The sequence below is a fragment of the Heliangelus exortis genome, chromosome 3, assembly GCF_036169615.1.
Source record: "Heliangelus exortis chromosome 3, bHelExo1.hap1, whole genome shotgun sequence".
Taxonomy (NCBI): Eukaryota; Metazoa; Chordata; class Aves; order Apodiformes; family Trochilidae; genus Heliangelus; species Heliangelus exortis.
The window spans coordinates 48,742,261-48,762,734 of record NC_092424.1 but is presented as its reverse complement, the minus strand read 5'-3'; the positions used below and the strand labels follow the sequence as shown (position 1 = coordinate 48,762,734).

General features: G+C 39.8%; 1 protein-coding gene across 2 annotated transcripts; it reads left to right on the top strand.

Annotated features, from left to right (window-relative positions):
- Positions 1–1,533: 1,533 nt before the first annotated feature.
- FBXO30 (F-box protein 30) lies at positions 1,534–19,058 on the top strand. 2 transcript variants are annotated; one of them, XM_071740509.1, is made up of 4 exons: positions 1,534–1,667; positions 6,238–6,342; positions 13,188–15,282; positions 16,142–19,058. In XM_071740509.1, the coding sequence occupies exons 3-4, from the start codon at positions 13,204–13,206 to the stop codon at positions 16,343–16,345; spliced, it is 2,283 nt and encodes a 760-aa protein (XP_071596610.1). In that variant the 5' UTR covers positions 1,534–1,667; positions 6,238–6,342; positions 13,188–13,203; the 3' UTR covers positions 16,346–19,058. The 2 variants fall into 2 exon arrangements, with proteins under 2 accessions (XP_071596610.1, XP_071596609.1); XM_071740508.1 differs by lacking the exon at positions 6,238–6,342 and having other exon boundaries at positions 1,539–1,667.
- The last annotated feature ends 1,416 nt before the right edge of the window (positions 19,059–20,474 follow it).

The window sequence follows — 20,474 nt, the reverse complement described above, 5'->3', positions numbered from 1 at the left end:
CTATGAAGGGAAAAAAGGGCCTGTCCTCAGGATCAAGGCTGTAGTATAAGGGTGGGGCAAACGTGAGAGTGCTTATTATAGGGAGAGCTGGCAACAATGCCTCATATTAAGATCATCATGTTTTGTCTTTCATACTTAACAGGAAAATGTTGGCTTATGTACTTCTTTTACGGTCTCTTTCTTTCCTACATTAAGAAAGGTAATCTTCGAAGATGCTAAATGTCCAAAACTCCGACAGTCACATCTTTTACTTACTCCCCACCAAACCTGAGTTAAGTGCTAAGAAATTTAGAGAACCTATTTGGCTTGCTCCTGAACGTCTACAGCCTTTCTCAAACAGAAATCTACAGAAATGGCAGGGAAGGGTCTTTGGAAACTGAGTGCAAAACCCCAAGGTTTTGAATTGGATAGCTGAAGAAAGAATAGTATTCCTTGTGAATGAACTAACTAATCTTCCCAGTCTGTATCTTCTGTGGCCACAAATACATTTACATCAGTGTATTTCTTCTGAAATAATAAAAAAGTCTAAAAAAATTACTTTTCTCTAGGGACCACAAGGCACTGTATCCCTCAAAACAAGCCATGCATATCAGGAGGGACCCTTAAAGCTGTAACACTATGAATAATTCCTACAAGCTACAACCAGTAGCAGTTGGCTTCCGAACAGTTGGCTTCCAAAGTCCGAAGAGCAGACCCTGCAAAGGCAAGCTCAACACCCTGCAACTCTGGGAGTAAATTCAAGTTTCTGGGAGAAAAAAAACCAAAACACGACATTCTGCTTAACAGTCTAGAGGTCTGAAGGGTGACCACAAGCCAAACGTGCACCAGAAAGACGTTAAGTATTACCAGTAACACCTGAAGGTGTATCTCAAACTGACTGGCACGTAATGCTTTACTGAGATGACAGCTTTAACTAGACCCAGTGCCACGGTGCCAGCGCTGCAGGCAGACAGAAGGGGTTGTTCGGACACAAAGGAGCAACTGCTCTCGCTTCGCACAGGCCCTTCCCTGCCCATCCCACCGACCGCAGCGGCGGTCCAGACGGGCTCAAGGCAGCTCCACAAACGGTAACGCCGCTGCCAGGAGACGCTGGCTGCCAGGCAGGCCAGGCAGGCCAGAGCAGGACACGGGTTCCCCCACGTAGGTACCGCACCAGTCCCGTCCCGTCTCCCGTCCCTCCCCCGCCACCCCAACGGCCACCCGGCCACGCGCACCCCCGCCCCAACTGCCGACAGACCCCGGCCGCACGCGGCCCCGCCTAACGCCACGGCGCATGCGCAAGGGCGAGGAGAAAAGGAGCGGGGGCCGAGGGGGCAGCCGCCCAACACCCGACATCCGGGCATTCCCGCCGCCGTGGCCCCGCCTCTCCGCCCGAGGCGGCCTCCAGGAGACCGTGCCGGCGCCGCGCGCGCTCTCCCCGCCCGCCGCCCCGCCCCTCGGCGGCGCCCGCGCCAGCCGCCCCGCCCCGCGCGCTCGCTGGCTCTAGCGCGCGCCGCCGTTGGGGGCGCGGCCGGCAGCGGGGCCGCGGGGGAGCCCGGCGGGCGTCTGAGGCCAGGCCAGGCCGGGCCGGAGGAGGAGAAGCGAGGCGAAGCGAAGCGGGCGCCTCGGCGGCGAGAGCGCGCAGCGAAGTCTCCCGAGCCTTCCTGCCTGCCGAACGACGGGGACGGGTGAGCCGCAGCTGTCCGCGGAGGGGGAGCGAGTCGGGGCCTGCGCCCCCGGCGGGGCTGCGTCCCGCTCCTGGCTGGCGGTGGCTGCTTGGCAGCCGGGTGGTAAACAAATGGCGGCTCGGCGGGGGCGAGCAGCCGGGGTCGCGGCGGGGAGGGGGCGGCCGGGGCCCGGCGCCGGCTCGGTCTTAGTACCCTGCGGTTCCTGACAGGTCCGGGACGGGAGACCGGCGCGGCGCTGCCCGCAGCCCCCGGCGGAGGCCGCGGGGGGTTTGGTGTGCGTGCTTCACCGGTGTTCCCACCTCCCTGCCCGCCCCCGCGGCCCCCCCATCCGGCTCCCGCAGGGCCCAAAGTGCTGAGTGTGTGTCGGTGGTAACGTGCCATGTAGGGTGGCCGGCGGCCGCCCCGCCCCCGCGCCTGGCCCCTCCGCGACCGTGGGGAGCGGGTGGCGGCGGAGAGAACCCTGCTGCTGCTGCTGCCGCTTCCCTCTGTCCTGCGGTGCTGCCAGCGCTGCCGGGGGTGTTGCTATAGCACGTGAGGAAGGGGTAGGGCCGGGGTCTGCTTGGTGTCGAGTCTGCTTTATGTATGGAATGAGAGAGGAAGAGAGCAAATTATCCAGAGGTATTGGTAAAATCCTTTCCTAATCCTTCGTGTTCGTGTGTCTTGGGTGACTCTGCTCATACCATGCAAGAGGCGGTGCTTTGTTTCAGTTCCTTTTTTTTTTTTTTTTTTTTTTTTTTGTCGGCTGTTACTGATGTGCATTAGAACCCTTTTTTCCGCTCCTTTACAAAGGTAGAGAAAGCTGTGTAGCTGTACTGTGACCCCACAGGCTGGCAGTCAGAAGTGCATAGGGAGATGACAGCGGCTTGTTGAACTGCACGTACATTGAAACTGTAGTGTGGCCTCACTTCCAAAAGTTCTAGCGCCGCTGTTGTTTGCTGCAGGTCCTCTGAATTCTCCAGGGAAAAACCCCGTGGGCTGGAGCGACGGCTTTCTTTTGTTCTGTAAAGTTCTGTTCGGATTTGGCTGAGGAGCTTTTCATAATCCTTGTTTCCCTTTTGCTGATTATGTTGTTAATATGCCAAAATAAGTGTGTGCTAGCATACTAATCCAAAACCGTGCTGCTGTAGCAACTGCATCACCTTGCTTGTCCTACCACTTTAAGCAAGATATATCTCTGCTCTCTCTAGAATCGCGTAGCACTTGAGGTTTAACTCCTTTCCCTGGACAGCTGCTGCCTTCTGCTGAGTGTTGATGTCGTACACCTTAACTTGTGCCCTCATATGGAGTGTTAAGGTTCATGCATCCCTGCTGATAAGGATGTTAGTTGTACTTATTTATGATCTTCTTCCCTCTCAAAAGTTCAAAAATAATCTTAAACGACCTTTGGTTGGTAAGCAAGTTAAATACATGAAAGACTGAAAAATACACTGGCAGCTTTAAGCCATCTTCCACTCTATATGCATGTGCAATTTCTCCATAGTGGTCAAGTGTCATCCAGGGAAGAAATAGATTCAGAAGGTTAATTGGGGCTGCATTACAATCTTTGACTTTTTGTGGGGTCTCTCATTCTTTTCCAAAGTTAGAAAGTGTTAAAGAACAGGAGAATGAAGGGTGGCTTTTTACTTTGTTTCTTGATTAGTCTTTTGCACTAAATTCTTCAGGCAGACAATTAACTTCTGAAATTTGGTCTATATGCCCATGCCTCCTACTTTGATGCTAGAAGTATAATGGGCAAAGCAAGAACAGAGTTCAGCTAGTAGTGTCTGCTTGGAAGGTTTCTGGGCAAGATTTCTGCATGGTTTTGGACAACCAAGTTTTTGACCTAGATCCTAAAGAGTGCCCTGTAGTACACTTATGAAGAAAAAGCACTTGAAGACTACAGGTCTTAAAGGGAGCTCCTGTAGCTGCTGTGGATTTCAGCTTGGTAACAAACCCATGCTTTGTATTCAGTCCAGTTGATCTAAAAATAACATTTTCCTTCATATTGATAGACCTATTTAGTTGGTGAGCTCTCTCTCAAGTGAAGCAAATGCTGTTTGCCTCTGGCAATGACATCCAGTGGCAGGATGGGAGCAGGGAATCATTTATCTAGTGATCATTGTACCAGTGACAACACTATGTCATTTTCCTTATGCTTATAAAGATAACTTGAGTATTTGCTTATAAAGATAACTTGAGTATTTGTTGGTGTGATGGTTAGATTGTACAAGGAGTATTCCTGAGCAGAGCACAAACAAGTAATTACTTTATTAAGAGATGGTTACAGAGAAATCCTGTGTAAGCTGTCCTAAGTGCCTGAGCACTACCTAGTCTCCCTATTGAATGAGGGGAAAAAGACTGAACAAATATCTTGTATAAACTGGTATAAAACAGGCCAGGAAAGTTAAAGTCACAGGGCAGCTCTGGATTCTGACTTACTTGGCAAGCTGCTTTTTTTAATAGTTTTTGAGGTGATGCTTGATTCTTTGTTTTAATTTTATTGTAATCTATTAATGCCACTTGAATCTAAAATACCCTGCAAACTCTCTCAGTCTGTAGAACATGTAATTGATTTGCATGTGCCATTGTTTACCAAATGCCAAACAGTGATCTAAGCTCTTAATGTGAAATCCTAATGAAAACCTGATAGGTTTAAACTTATGACATGAGAACAAGAGGCACAATGAGGTAAAATTTTAATTGGTGTAGTAACAGCTCTTCATGTAAAACTTCAGTATTGGTTCAGGTTGATGGTTGAGTAGTGATACATGGTTAAGAGGTGGTTACAAAGGTGCCAGGGGTTGGGTGGTGTTGAGTATGTTTGTTGAAGTTTAATTTTGAAGCATATCTGGTACAAACTGTAGTTTTCTGTAAGTACCATTGGTTAGAATAATTTGTTGGAGCAACAGATTAATTTTAAGGATTTTTTTTAAGCAGTGTGATTAATTGACATAGCTGTAATGCTCTTACAAAACCTTGTTTTAGCTGAGTCACTATTGTCATGGGCTGTGGAATGTGTTTGGATGTGAATGTTCAACTGGAGTCTTTGAGGAAAAAGTAATAACATCAAGCCCATTAGCATTTGTAAAAAGCCGTCTAAATTATATCAGAAATGAGAAATTGATGACTCATTAAACATCATAAAACCCTCCATAAAAATGATACACAGATCTTTTTGTTTCCCAGTTCCTCATTCAAGTTTGAAAGAGTTGGTATAGCATACTGAGTTTCAGATATATTCCTAGCTTTCATATTTACTAACTATAACACTTTTTAAGAAAAGTGAGACTTTGTTTGAAAAATTTTTTTTCTACTATTTCCATTGGTTTAAAAACCAAGCTGCTTGGAAGAGACAAAAGACTAACAGATACTGCAAAAAACATTTCATTCTATAAGAAAGCAAAATATCTGTAAGTGGGTTAGAGTTAATAATACTGTCTCTGCATTTGTTCACCTATTCTTTTTGTTCTGTTTACAGTTTTTCCTTAGGACAAAACATCTTTTCTACCTTAGTATTATGTTGTGCAGAGGAGTCCACTAATTTTTTTTTTCTGTACTGTCTACTTTTGCTGTACAGTGGTCAGCCCATCTTCTAACAGGAGTGTATTTTTACTAAAAAAAAACCCCAACCTTACAGGTACAGAGTACATAACATCTGCATTTTGGTCTGGGATTTTGGAGAGCAGTTGTGTTCATGTTTCATTTATTTTAAAGTTGTTTTCTTTTTCTTGCTGTGGGAACTGGTTAAACTTGTGTAGTAAGACCTGAAACAGTATATTAACAAGATTTTTGGCCTGATTTCTGTAAATATACAGAGGTCAGGAATTCTGTGGCAACACGTATGAATGGAAATATTATGTAAGAAGAAAGATTTATTTTTGGCTTCTTTTGGGTGGCTAAAACTACCTACCGTAGTGTAGAATGCATTGGGTTTTTTCCAGTAGTTCTATTTCTGATGTCTGAGAAGTGGCTTCTTTTTAATGAAAGATGTGGGAGATGATAGCTGGAGATAAATGTATATCACCCCAGTTCTACCTCTGTTCTGTTTTAATGATAATCTATGGGTATGAACACATGGAAAAAACAGCTTGCTTTAGTAAAGAGCATTTAAGTATCGAGCAACTGCTTACTAAGTTCTCATGTCTGAAGACTGGAGCTGGACAAATTTTAGGCTAAAATGCAGTTTGTTCAAGAATCAAACTTTATTTATTTTCTTATTTTTCTTAGTTCTCCAGCTGCTGCAATCTTCTTTAAAGCTTTTTTTTTTTCTTAAGTGGTTTCTGGTGGGCCAAACCAAGGCATTTAGTGAAGCAGGTCAGAATAGTAACTTTTAATAGTCTATTCTAGCCTTAAGTCTAAATAAGTAATCATCTAGGGTGAGTAACAGCTGGCAATGAGCTAAAACAGCAGAGCTTAGATTGTAGTTACGAAGTCTGTTAAAAGCTTATTTATTTTTCCATAAAACCTCCAAAATATTAGACATCTGTAGCTCCAGATAGTGTAAACACATGATCTTTTCAGAGAATTGTACATATGGAAAGCAGTATGGACACCTTACACAAAACCTTACTTCTGATCTCATTTCTTGCAGAGTCTGCAGCAATCGAGGAGTCACGCTGAGTTCAAGTTCAGAAGTGCTTTACACATGAAATCTACTGGCTCTCTAGGTGTTTCTGCCCTGTCACCATCTCAACAGGTAGAGTGCTTTTGTGCCTGAGCCATGCTTGTTCCTGGTGTGGTTGTCCCGTGTCAGTGTGTGGGCAAAGGCACATTGAGGCCTTTGGGTTTCTTCTTTGGGGAATGTGTCAAGGAGGTGAGAATGCATGGCAGATCTGTCACAAAATTAATCTAAGGAAAAGCCTAGTAGGTTTGGTTTTGATTTTTAACACTCTGTTTGTTAGTAACAGAAGGAACATGCCACCAGAGCTTCTGTTCTAAAGTGGAACAAAGCCAGCCACTTTGGGTGTCAGTGGAAGGTCCATTTCAGTCAAAGCAGTGCTTTTCCTTGGGTCATTGTCCCCTTGAACTGAATTTTTTTTTGTTGTTGTTGTTCCAATGATTTTGGAGGAAATAGGTCGGTGAATTACTTGAATGGGAGAAAGATGGTTTGCCACCAGGGAGGAAGGAACTGCTGAAGTGTTCCTCAAAGAATTGCAATATACGGGTCAGCTCCTGTAATAGGATGTTTGGGGCAGGAACAGATACGAAAAAGCTTCTATTTATAAGATTATTTTTAAATATGATATGATTGTTACAATATTATTATTATAAGATTATTTATAAGATTAAAATTATAAGATTGCACTTCTTTGAATTCTAATACTTACTGTTTTTGCTGTAGATAGAAGTACATTCTCTTTCATTGCCAGATCACTGATAAAACTAGGATCATTCTTGAAGGTCTCTTTCCTGCATTAAGAAACCATGTTTTGATACCGACCTTCTTCTGTTTCTTTTGTCTACTGCGTAGACTAAAATGTAGACTATAATGATATGGGTAGAAGTAGCATACTATTTGTCTAGTACTTTGGGCTTTAGTAACTTATGCTCCTTTCCATGTATTGAGTGATTAACAAAAAAGAATGTACCCATTTTTGTGTGTCCAATAGGTATAGTCACTACCAAGTAGGTAAGATGCTCTCTGCTTTGTTGTGGATGAATTTTTTTTTGAGAATGCAGTCAAAACTTGTGTATCCGTTTGAAGAAATATAAGGCTTCATAAAGTTCCTGTCAGACATTGAAAAAAAAAAAAAAAAAAAAAGAAGCGCCACACAATTTCTTTAGTATATAAGATTGTAAAGTATGACCACACTGTACTAACTATTGCCGGTGCAATTGAAGCACATACCTTTAAATCTGTCATCTCTTAGTCATGTTATTTCACATTAGTAACTAGCACTTTGTAACGTTGTTTTTGTTCTTCTGAATTTACCATTTTAAAGAGTACTTGGAAATTAATGTAGCATTAGATGAACTTTGTTATATGTCCCTGTTTCCTGCCTTTGCAGTGCTATGGAAAGACAAATGTCCAAGTAGGATTTGAGGTAGCCAGCACCCTAATGTGAGGACAATGGCTGCACTGGCTTTGGGGAAGCCTCAGAATGGAGCTACTTTACCCTAGACTTTGTGGAGTGTTTAGGAGCAGAGTAGAGTTGCCTTTTGTTGCTCACTTCAATTGAGCATGTCAGCTAGTGGTGGAATTTGCCATCCTTCAGTTGAGTTTGTGTCAAAGATACATTGCTGAACGTCCAGCTCATGTTTTTCATCAGTTATTTGGAAATTGTTAAAACAGATCTCAAACCAGCCAGCCCAAATACCAACACCCTCAAACCCCAAAAGGGAGCATGACATGCATAATGTAGGAAGTTTAATATGGGCATATTATTATAGTAATAGACTGAGGTGTTGGGTTTTAGATACAAAAATTGTTACTCTTTTTGTGCAGGAATGGGATGACAAGAAAAGAAAAGCTTACCTTCTAGAAGACTGCAAAGCTTGTTTAAAACCATTTGATAGACCCCTGACTCTAAATGAATGATAGTCTCCCATGCATGGTAGAATATAGAAAACCAAAATATTTTGTTCAATAATTATCTATAGTACTGCCCACTCTGTTTTGGCAGAATAGCCTACAGCGCTTTTCTTTTCTTAAATAACACTGCTCTCTACCTCCTGCCCTATTTTCCCTTATACATTTTTTAAAAAATCACCTGTCACTTAAATCTCTCTCTTACTTAGCTGTTTCCTCTCTGAAGGTTTCTGTATCTTGTCAGACTTCTTAGCTGGTCTTTTAGCAAGAGACCTGGGTAAAAGCTGAGAGATTAAGAAATAAGGCAGTCTCTTCTACAATCTCCAAACAAAACGAGAATTTTTTTTAGAATGGTTTGCATATATTTGGCTGCTTGTGGGTGGTTTTGGGTGCTCCTGGGATTTTAAACCTGTAATACTGCTTGTGTCTCTATTCTACTTCCTTGAACCAGTAATTTAAGAACCTGTTGGTTCTTAAGCCTATTTGGTAGGATTTGTCAGAGGGAAGATTCTCAAAGAGAGTTGAACTTTGTAGGTTTGGTGAATAAAAGATAACTGAGTAAGGAAGTGTTGCAATAGCAGTAATAGTTGCTGTGATTTCCTGTCTTATTGGCATCAAAGCATTCAGATAGGGGATAATGAGTAAGCAGACTTTGGATTTGGTAAAAGTAAGTACAGCTCCGTATGCTTTATGGTGTAGAAGAAGTTGAGAGCTCTCATTTGCAGCTGAAGTGTATTGTGTGGTGACTGTTTGAAACCCTTATGCTTTTTTAATGTTTGTGTTACAACAGCTACTGAAAATCATGTGGCTTCAGCAGCTGGAATTTTAATCCTTTTAATTATGATAGTTTTTCAAAGCATGTTCTGGCTGATTTGGTCAGCTGACTGTATAGCATGTAAAATAACATCAAGTGATTGCACAAATTCTGAGAGCAGTGGTCACCTCAGTGGAACGGGATGTATTTTTAGGTTTCTCTGCTAGTAACAGTCAAGTGTGTGTACTTACGCATCTCATATGAACTGTAGCTAGCTGCTGACACTACACTATCAGAAAAGGACAGCTGTTCATTCGTGCTATAGTCATTGATCTGACACTATCTTCTCACCAAATTGTGGCTAGGAATGCAGAGGGGTCCAAACACTGTAACTATTATTGGTACATATTTTAACGACAGGTATTTTTCTTCAGATCAGTTGTGACATTCTTTGCTAGCCCTTCCAATTTTCTCAGTGAGAGTAACTGAAAGCACTGTATTACCTCCAGCAACAATATTTTTATCTCCCCTTCACTCAACAGTTTTTTACTTTACAAGGCAATGTTTGGGAAAAGGGTGGTTCTTGTTCTCAGTGTGCAGTACTAGTAATATATTGGCTCTGGTTCTTCAAAGGAAAATGATTCATGTGTGGCTGCTTTTAATCAGAGGTGCTAAGTTTTGTGGTTCACAAAGTTAGCTTACAAAATAGTGACCACTTGTTGATTAATGAATGTGATAGTTCTTGAGGTCTTATCCATTATTGCACCAGTTAGATAGGGTCACTTGGTTTTCACCTTTGGACTTAATTAGCAATTTGGTAATTGAATTATATCAAAAGCCTTAACTAGTTTAAGCCGTCCAAGACCCCATGACTGTCCAAAATAGTTGTTGATTATGAAACGAAAAATTATATTTTTATATATAATGCATACACATATCTGTAAGGACTTCTTAGTAATCTATAAATAAAATGTGACATTCTGACTAAATTGAAGTTCTGCAGCAGGTGTTGAAGTAAAAGCTTGCAAGGAGAACACAGAATTTTAGTGAATGCTGAAGGTCTACTGATACCCAAAGGGATTTAAAATTATATAGTTAAGGAGCCAAAGTATTTAAATTTGAAGAGAAATGGCAACTAATATCAAACTTTTTAGTGACCAGTCAAATTCTAATTTACTTTAGCTATTTAATTGATCACCTTTATAACCACTTCTTTATAAAAACAAATGCAAGCATCTGTTACAGAACTGAAATCCACCCGTTGGTGAAATACAGTATTTTAGTGAATGCTTTGGCTTTCATATGCTGTCTGTTGGTGATATTTGCTGTTTTCACAAGGTTTTGTCTCCTTTTTACAATGAAGTGATGGGTATTGGCTTAGGCATGAAAGCAGCCCAGAAGCCTGAGAAAAGCCAGTATCACCATGCAGCTCAGGTTTCAAAGTCTGACTTCTGAAGACCAAGATTGTGTGCTGGGGAGGAGGATGTTTTACTGTCTTGATAGAATGCTGTTCTGTGCAAGCTCACATAGGCTATTTAAAAATAGTATTTAGTGATAGTTGACTAATTTAGGGTATGTCTATACAAATGGTGCAGGCAAATACGAGCTCAGTTTGACTCTATTCCGAGCTTTCTGCATGCAGGCCAGCTTTGGCTTGTAAGTGATGGAACAGTGCTAGCATAGCAGTGTGTGCTAGTGAGCACACCTGCCCTCTGCTCTGAACATGGCTCACTGGCCATTTTAAAGTGAGCAAGGTGCATAGCTTTTTGCAAAGTAGGTAAATAATTTAATTTTAGATTTTTAAATGTAATTGCGGGTAACTGATTAACTTAAGCCTCGATGCGACCAGACTGCTTGTTTTATGGGAGCAGGACTGTGGTTAGACGTATGAAGCAAGGGCTGGGCTCTATGAGGGCTCTTGCATTGTCAGCTAGCAATTTTCTTTTTCAAGGCTGCTTCCATTTTGTTCTAAGTGCTTTAAAATACACACATAGCCTGAGAGCTTTTTTTTTTGATCTCTGCTTGCCTGTTGACTTGAGAAAAACTAGAGTTTGGTTTCAGTATTGATGCAAAACTGTTTGGTCTAGCAACAGGTACGCTGCTGTATTTGGCAGGAGTTACCTAGGGCTTTACTGGAAGAGCTAAATATACCTCGGAGAGGTCAGATAATTTTCTCTTTCATTCTTTACTGAACATGTTTCAACTCTTTGCAGTAGATGCTATCTGACTTAATATGCAAGTTGAAAGAAGGTTGCGTGCCAGAAGGGTTTGCTAAAATTTTTAACAAGTCAGGGAATCACTGAGTACAGTGCCTGATGCACTTGACAATTTATTGGAAACTTAAATGTTACCCTGCATGTAAATACTAAGATACGGTGTGGAAAATTCAGCTGTGTTTTGCCTGCTAAGTGTAGCACATATGCTTCTTTGTCAGAAGTGTTCAGGAGAGTGGGTGGCTAAAATATTTGAGTTATCCAGATTACGATGGATGGGGGGTATGAGGACTGATTGCTACTTCAAGTTGGCATGAATTTCAAAGCATTAAAAGAATACAAGTGAGTGAAGTGTCACATACATTTCTATTTAAATGCTCCAAACAATTGAAAGTGGAGTGTCTAAAAGGCTGTTTTTTACTTTTAGAATTTATTTTTACTTTTTAGAGTTTAAGAAGTTTTAATGCATTAAAACTGATGTGTTCAGTCTGAAGATAATGCATTAGAGCACTTGTTAGCTAGTAGAATAAAATAAGGCACCAGTTCTATTGAGCTTAAATTCTGTAAGTATCTTATTTTTCAAGAAAGTTTCTGGAGGGTGAGGAGTGAGGAAAAGATGGAACAGAGGAATGTATTGGCACAGTGTTTTGAGATTTGGCTCTGTGCAGGTCCTTCTCTGATCTCTTAACTGTAATGCCTAGTGAATAACACTTGCAAAGAGGGAGTTTGTTGGCACATAGGGAAGAGCTTGGTCACTTGTGTGGGCCTGCAGTCCAGCTAATGAGCAGTTCCAGAGCATCTGGAAGTGTGGTACAAACATGCAAAGTTTACACTGTTCTTTTTTTTTTTTTCTTTCTTTTTTTCCTCCCATACACATAAAATACTTGAATTTTTTGTTTGTATCAATTTATTGTAATAGATTATGCAGTGAATTTTATTGGGATTTTTATTGTTGTGTGGTTTTATTATGTAAAATTGTTGTGTTACTGTGAGCTGCTATTATTGTATCCACAATGACCATAGGATGTATTTTAAAAAAAAGTGCCTTTTGTGGGTTGGACTGGAGGTATAGATAGGATCAAGTTGGGTTGCAACATTTTACATGGAAGTTTTCAATTAATTAAAAGGACTTATTTAATGTGTGCTGTAATTAGTAACCTTATGCAATAACTACTATAAAGGAGAAGCAGTTAGCTATAGATGAATTTAAAAAGAACAGTGGAGATCTGTCAGAAACATAGAGTGTAGAGGAGAAAAGGACGTGACAGGATTGAGATACATGCTACAGGGTGCAGATTACCTTAAAAAGAACTGCATGAAAAAGGGTGTCAGCATCTTAGGTGGTAGTAAGCAGCCCAGGGAACCTCCATTTGATTTAGAGGAGTGCAGATGAGGATTAATCTTGCTTCCTTTATTTCATCGCCCTATTCTGTAGAGTTGTATATAGTTGTATACACAACTATAAATAATAGTTTTAGGTAATAGGCCATAGCAACAGTCATGTTTGGTTTTTCAATGAATCATCATTTTTTTATGGGCAGGGAAAAAAACCCAAAACCAACAACCGGCTATTCCAGAGGGAGGGGTTATACAACATTTTAACCTAAATTGTACATATTGTGCCTGGTGAACATATCCCTAGATTGTCTTTAACTCTGATAAAAATGTGTATCTTTAATTTTCAGGTGACCATTTATTTGAGTTTAAATGTCACATGCTTGTTCTCTTTAAATAGCTACTGATCAGATCACATATTGTTAACAAGCAGTTTAGTGTGAAGGTGGTGAGACACTGGAACAGGTTACCCAGGGAAGTTGGGAAGAAGGACAGGTTGGATGGGGTTCTGAGCAACCAGGTCTAGTGGCAGATGTCCCTGCCCACTCAGTGGGGTTGGAACTAGATGATATTTAAGGTCTCTTCCAGCCCAAACCATTCTTTGATTCTATGATATGTATCTCTGTCTACACACAGAGGATGTGAAACTGTTACTGAATATTAAAAATATTGCGTTAATATTCTGTGCTTTTGTCTTTCTCTTCACTCAGATTTGGATTTACAGTCATGGAGGAACACCAACAGCATTTACACTGTGTGAACTGTGTGAGCCGTCGTTGTATGACCAGACCAGAGCCTGGCATTTCCTGTGATCTGATTGGCTGCCCGTTGGTTTGTGGTGCAGTTTTTCACTCATGTAAAGCTGAGGAACATCGTATGTTATGTCCACTTGAGAGAGTGCCTTGTTTGAATAGTGGCTTTGGATGTCCCTTCATAGTAGCCCGAAATAAAATTGCTGATCATCTAGAAGTTTGTCCTGCAAGTGTGGTATGTTGTACCATGGAGTGGAATAGATGGCCAGTCAGTTATGCTGACCGAAAATCTTACGAAAATCTGAGTAAAGATGTTGATGAAGTGGAACAGCTAGATATGGCTTTAGCCCTTCAAGACCAGCGCATGTTGTTAGAATCACTTAAAGTAGCAACTATGATGTCAAAAGCAGGTGATCATATACCAGAATCCAGAGAGCAAACTTCTGTCAAATCAAGTGCCCCAGATACAGTTCATTCAAATGGTTTGATGCCTGTAGATGAAGAGTCCTATGGTGCACTTTATCAAGCTACTGTAGAAACAACAAGGAGTTTAGCTGCTGCTCTGGATATCCTGAACACTGCTACAAGGGACATTAATATGTTAGGCTCAAGGCTCTGCATTTCACCACATGAAATGAAAGAAGATACTGAGTTAAAAGAACAACTTTCTAATGGCATTATTCAGGATAAAATGTCTGACCACGAACATCCAGATGATGATAACAAAGGAGCAGTTGGGGGAATTACCTTGGATAGCCCAAGGCAAAATTCACAAATGGAGCAAAGTAGTTCTAGTGATAGTTGTTATGACGAAGTGCAAAAACACGACTTAAATGTAAACCTCAATAACTCCTCGCTTTTGTGTAATGGTTTTCATGTAGAAAATGAATGTTCAGAGGTGTTGGACCAGACTGAAGATCTTGGTGTATCTCATTCAAAACCATCTAGCATAACAAATGGTGAATGTACTGCATCTCATGATGATGAAGCATTACAGTCTTGCAGCTCCTTCCCTGTAACAGCTCAACTTAAAGAAGTGTTATCAGCTGATCACTTAGTTAATGGCAATGTTAGTCATGTGCTACTTCCCCATAATGCTAACGAAGAAGAACTGTTGGAAAGACAAGTGGAGCAAGAAAGATTGAGAAACTTAGATCCGTTTTCGCTTTTACGGCACCGATCATACAAATTTCTTGTTAACCACTATTGGTCTACCCCAAAAGAAGACAAAGCTGTCGATACATCAGATTTGGAGATAACAGAAGATCCTATGGGTCTTCAAGGGATTGATCTAATTACTGCAGCTCTATTGTTTTGCCTAGGAGACTCTCCTGGAGGTAGAGGGATATCAGAAAGTCGCACTGTTGATGTGTATCATGTGGACTTTGGGACCCAAACATTTTCTCTCCCATCTGCTATATTGGCCACGAATACAATGGTGGGCGAAATAGCTTCAGCTTCTGCGTGTGACCATGCCAACCCACAGCTCTCAAATCCAAGTCCATTCCAGACCCTTGGACTGGATTTGGTGTTGGAATATGTGGCTAGATACCAAACAAAACAGCGTTCAATGTTTACATTTGTTTGTGGACAGTTGTTTAGGAGGAATGAATTTTCATCACATTTTAAGAATGTGCATGGTGACATTCATGCTGGCCTTAATGGCTGGATGGAGCAGAGGTGTCCTTTGGCATATTATGGGTGTACATATTCTCAACGAAGGTTTTGCCCTTCAACACAAGGGGCAAAAATTATTCATGACCGTCACTTACGGTCATTTGGAGTTCAGCCTTGTATATCCACAGTATTAGTAGAACCAGCTAAAAGCTGCTTAATTGGACTACACAATGACCATCTGAGTAGTCTGCCATTTGAGGTTCTGCAGCACATTGCTAGTTTTCTAGATGGCTTTAGTTTATGTCAGCTTTCAAGAGTGTCACGTTTAATGAGAGATGTGTGTGGAAGCTTGCTTCAAGCACGTGGAATGGTGATACTGCTTTGGGAGAAGAGAAAGTACCCAGATGGAAGTTCTTCCTGGCAGATTAAAGAAAAGGTAAGTTATTTTTTATTTTTAAAGTCAAAAGGGAAGTATTAAATTGGTCACATTCTTCCTTTTTCCCCTAATACTTTCCTTGATCATTCTTATTTGCTGCTTTTTGACAAAATATCCTCCCTTCATGAAACAGTTTGTCATACAAAAGGGCAATTGCTGAAAAATTTCTAGCAGGTTAGTTCAGTGTTTTCCACACTTGAAAAAGTAGAAGTTAAAGTAGCATCTGTGTGGTTTTTACTTGATATAAATAAATCAGCTTCTTTTTTCCCAAGATTTAAAAATATTAAATTGGTACTTCATGATTTGCTTTAATATCAGTATTTCATGAAGAGTGGGAAAGCTGCCTACAAAGTTTGCTTTTCTTGTCTTTATACCATTTACAGCAACTTTAATTTTTAATCACTCATCTGTGGAGATCCTATCCATTGCCATGATATTGAGTGCCTCAACACATGCTATTGAGTATGTAAATAATTCTTAAAACCTTTATGTTACCTTTGTAAAGAGCAGTTTTCACCATTACCCACCTCCATCATCCTGAACTGATGAGCATCTGCTGCAGTAATTTGGAATTATAGAAACTGATAATTTCAGAAATGGATCTTTTTTGACAGGTCATGCAGTACTCCATGATGTAGCTTCTGATTGCATCACTTTGTAGATGCAAAAAGCACTGCCTGCCTTTTTCTCAGTGTTCAGAGTTGACATGCAGTATGAATCTGCCTTGAACTGGCCCTGCAAAATCTAACATTGCATGGTTGTATCGTACAGATTTATAGTAATTGCAAAACATTTAATTTCCTGCCCTGAATTCAGACACCTTTAAACATTTTGAGCCTAAATGCAACTTATTTTCTAGGTTTGGCGCTTCAGTACAGCCTTCTGTACTGTGAATGAGTGGAAGTTTGCTGACATCGTGAGCATGGCTGACCACTTGAAGAAATGCAGCTATAATGCTGTCGAGAGAAGAGAGGAGGCTGTTCCGCTGCCATGTATGTGTGTAACACGAGAACTCACTAAGGAAGGACGTTCACTCCGCTCTGTTTTGAAACCAGTACTTTAAATGTTGCAACCACTCCAATTGCACATACACTCAAGCACCTGATATAACCTCGGTAATATTACGTGACACTTTATTAATGTACTAAAGATACTTTCTAGCTAAATCTACTCTGTCACTGTGTATATAAGGTTTGAAGTGACATTTATTTTTTATAATACTCTTTCGCTGGAAAGTAATGAAAGTTGCCTTAATGTTTGAAAAATTTGGAACTTGCTGGACAGGGTAGCTTTATCTAACTTATATAATTTAAGAACAAAATCCTAAGGTGTGTTTTCTGATTCACTGGTGCCCATGTTGCTATTGTCTGATAACATTTAAAAAAATGGCCTCTAAATGGTGTGCACATTTAGATAAGAAACACCAAATTGTAGTGAGACAAAATCCTGACCAATTGTGCTTTCTATATTTGGTCTTTTTTTTTTAACAAGTTACAATCCAAATATTGGAAAGATGAGGAAGAACTCAAAACTTTATAGTAGATGTCTCAAACACAGCTTTTAAGTGCATCTTTTCTCATGAAATTGGTGTTCTAGTGCTCTTCCTAGATAACAGGTGATCTAGGATCAGCTTTTTAAAATTTATGTTTTATTTCAGGAATTAGCTAAGTGAACGCAGATTTTCAGGAGCTTAATTTTTAGTTTAGCATTCTTTTCACATGTCAACAATGATTATTATACTTCTGAACTAATATCAGTTTTTTCACTTTTGGGAGCAAAACATTTTCAAGCTAAAACATGGAATACTAGTTTTTACTCTCGCACCTAAAATGACATCAATATAAAATGTATAAAATGTTTTTCCTTGTCCTGCAGTTGGCTGAGGGTTAAATTGCTTGAGAAGTCAGAAGTTCAAAGTATAGGATGAACAGTTATGAATTTATAATGCAGCTAATGAAAGGGCTTTACTTGTTTTATGGTATTATCAGATTATTGTCTCCCTTTCTGTTAATTTGTCTATAAAAATGCTGCTTTCCTAAGGAGCATTTTAAATTACTGGTATGTATAGCAAATGTATCATCTTCATAAGATGAGACATGATTTGTCAATTGCATCAGGCATATCAGAAATGTATGTTCAACCACATCTGTTAAATGAAAAACTCCAATTTCCTTCCAGTCTTCCATAATAAAAGATCTTACAAAGCATTTGTGAACAGACAATACATGATATGAAAAATGGCCTGGCATAGCAAAACTGTAATAACTTGAACTGTCTTTCCAACTTGTTTGTATTAATGTTGGAGTCTCTAGCCTGTTGTACTTAGCAACTGTGCCACAAAGCTAAAACAGAAACAGACCAGAGCTTGGAACAAAGAAATACAGTATGTATTTCCATTATAGGAAAAAATAAGAGATTAGTAAGGAGATGTTTACAAAAATGTGTAAATTTCTTACTCATAATTTCTGTACTGGACATTTGTTTATGGCTGCAGTTTGCAACTTTGGTATCTCTGCGTTTTCCATTCTGAGTCCAGTCCAGCTAAACATTCACTGCCTTTTTCTATCCAGAGTGCTACAGGTGCCCAGAAAAAAAAAAATAAATCTATTTCTTCAGTGCCATGAGATGAAATTACAAGAGCTCAAACAGAAGTTCTGCCTGGATCTTCAAACTACATGTTCTCTTTCCATACTTTTTTTTTGTTTGTTTGGAGAGAGGAAAAGAGTAAACCCTCTGCAGAGTTAGCAATATTTTCAGTAATTCGTAGCTATTATTACAGTTATGTGGAAAGGAGAATCTAGATTTGTGTACAAATCTGACTATACCAACTGGGGTTTAGGTAGGGATTTTAACACCTACCCCATTACTGTTCTCTGAATGCACTGAAACACTCATTACCCACAAATTCTTCAGTACAAGGCAGGAGACAGACGTGAAGCAGTTGTCTTTTGGATCTAATGGCTCCTTGCTGCTGCTTCCCACTGCTTAAAAGTAGTTGGGTGACTGGAAGGATCCTGAATGTTGAAGAGTTTATGGTTGCATTTATGGCTAAATTGACTTTAAAACATCTGTCTTGGGTTACTGGTATTTTTGAAGTCAGCAATGTGGTGGTTTTGGTACTTTGTGTTCATTGTAAGTGCCCAGAACCCTGGTAAGTATGGTAGGCAGGGAAGTGACTTTGTCCTTTTTAAGGAAAGAGGGTGTTCAGTTAGAGGAGCTGGTGTTGGAAGAATCTTGTTTGTAGCAGTGTGGATCTACAGCTGAAGTATCCTCAATTGTTGAGCTATTAAAATGAACTTTTTAAGTACTTGGTGTTTTCCTTAAGAAATTACATTATTTCTCAATACATGCACTTTTGTTTTCAAATGTAGATACAGGCTTTTTTGTTAAATTAGTTTATTTTTTATGAGAATCCAGAGCTATTAAAATATCAATGTTGTAAACAAAATCTCTGCCTTGCAAACTGCCTCAAATGTAGGAATACAATACACTTAGGATTAAAAACTTGTGTTTTTACACTGCTATGCAGTTTGTAAAACATCTGTGGTGTAGAGTCTGTCAAAATGTGGCTTGTTCACATTTGCCCTTGAATTTTAAAAATGTTGTATCTCTTTCCTGGTACATCTTCCTTACAGCATATATAGACAGCTGTTCCAGTCTTTCTTTTACATGATACCACATTGCTAATTTGTTTAAAATACTCTGTTTTCAATCATGCAATATTTTTTTGCAACATCTGTTGAAATCCGAATAAAACTTTTGGAGTTTCTCTTTTAGTATGATTGTATTTTTTTTTTCAAGCTTACTAACAGCCTTCCAGTGTTCAGATATGTAGCTCAGGGTCTGCCTGTAGGATTTTAATGCTTAAAAAATCATTATCAACAGTTCTATTGACAAACATTTAAACATTTCCAAATTATGCAGCAATAAATATGTGTATTCACATTCACTTCATTATGAAGATCAGTCATTCCTTTTTAGACTATCCATTTCTGTTGCCTTGATCTATTCTGCAGCATAGATTTAATCCACAGTTCAAGGTTTAACTACATAACATTGAGAACCTGTACCTTGTAGGTTTGTTTTTTCTGAATAAGAGATGGGTGAGATTATCTGATCAACATGATACACACACTATCCCTTTGCAAAGAATATTTTCAGTGTGTTGTCTCATGAGTACTTTTCTGTAGAAAGCTATTGCTTAGAATAGTACAGAGGCAAAAATTTAGGGTGTTTTTTAGATAATAGTTGCACTTCAGGATATGGACCATGAAAACATAACCCAAAACCTTATTAAAATAAAAGACTGCCCAGAAGTGGACCTTTTGCCTTATTGCTTGCCAATGCTAGTAGTCTTTGCAAATGAAAATATACCTATACTACCCAAATCGGATAATAAATTACACTGTGTCGAGTAACAAGATGAGACTTGTGGTTTAATTTCAGCTGTTAGTTGTGGTTATTTACTTTTTTGTATAGACCACATTAACCTTTTGTTTTTCTCTCTCCATAAATGGATTACTTTGCTGTGTAAGGAAATATTTTTTGTATTTCTTGATGTGTAAAGCATTCTAGAGGATTTGGCTGTATCTTTTAACTTGTTTTTCTGAAAATACAGCTGCTAAAATTATCTTTGTGTGCTCATACCTGCTGACTGTACTTTCCTAAAATGAGGTTTAAGTTCAGTGAAAAAGTTGATGCAGTTGCTGTAATACCAGAAAGGTGATTTAAATTCTTTCGGTCAGAATGTCTCTTCAGGCATATTTGATCATCTTCATATGAGCAAAATCTTGTGGTTGTTTACAGCACTGAGGAAAAAATACTATTCAGGTCATGTTTATGAAAAGGTATGGCATGTAAAGCAGCCAGTTTGAAGAATGGGATTCTTGTAGTGTGATTGTTCAGCATGTGCTGAATATTCTAAAATATTCAAAAGTAATCCAAACTGGAGAGGAAAACTGAAAGGAGAAGTGGGATTAAAATAACAAAGACATCCAGTCCTAGCATTGAGACTCAGTTCTGGGGAGCTGTTTGTGAGAATGCTGGGAGTTTCTGGCTTGAGCATAACATAATGGCATTTTACTGATGATTTATCAGTCTTGCCATGATAGCAGGAGTTGTCTTACTGCTTTTTGAGCTCTATAATGTGCTTTAACTGTAAATTGTCTCCAAGTGTTTTCTGTATTTCTGAG

What these genes read in the sequence shown, in the direction of transcription:
- FBXO30 (XM_071740509.1), top strand. Translation starts at nt 13,204, where the DNA reads ATGGAGGAACACCAACAGCATTTACACTGTGTGAACTGTGTGAGCCGT. An exon ending in CCTGGCAGATTAAAGAAAAG is followed by an intron (nt 15,283 to 16,141) that starts GTAAGTTATTTT and finishes CTTATTTTCTAG; the next exon opens with GTTTGGCGCTTCAGTACAGC.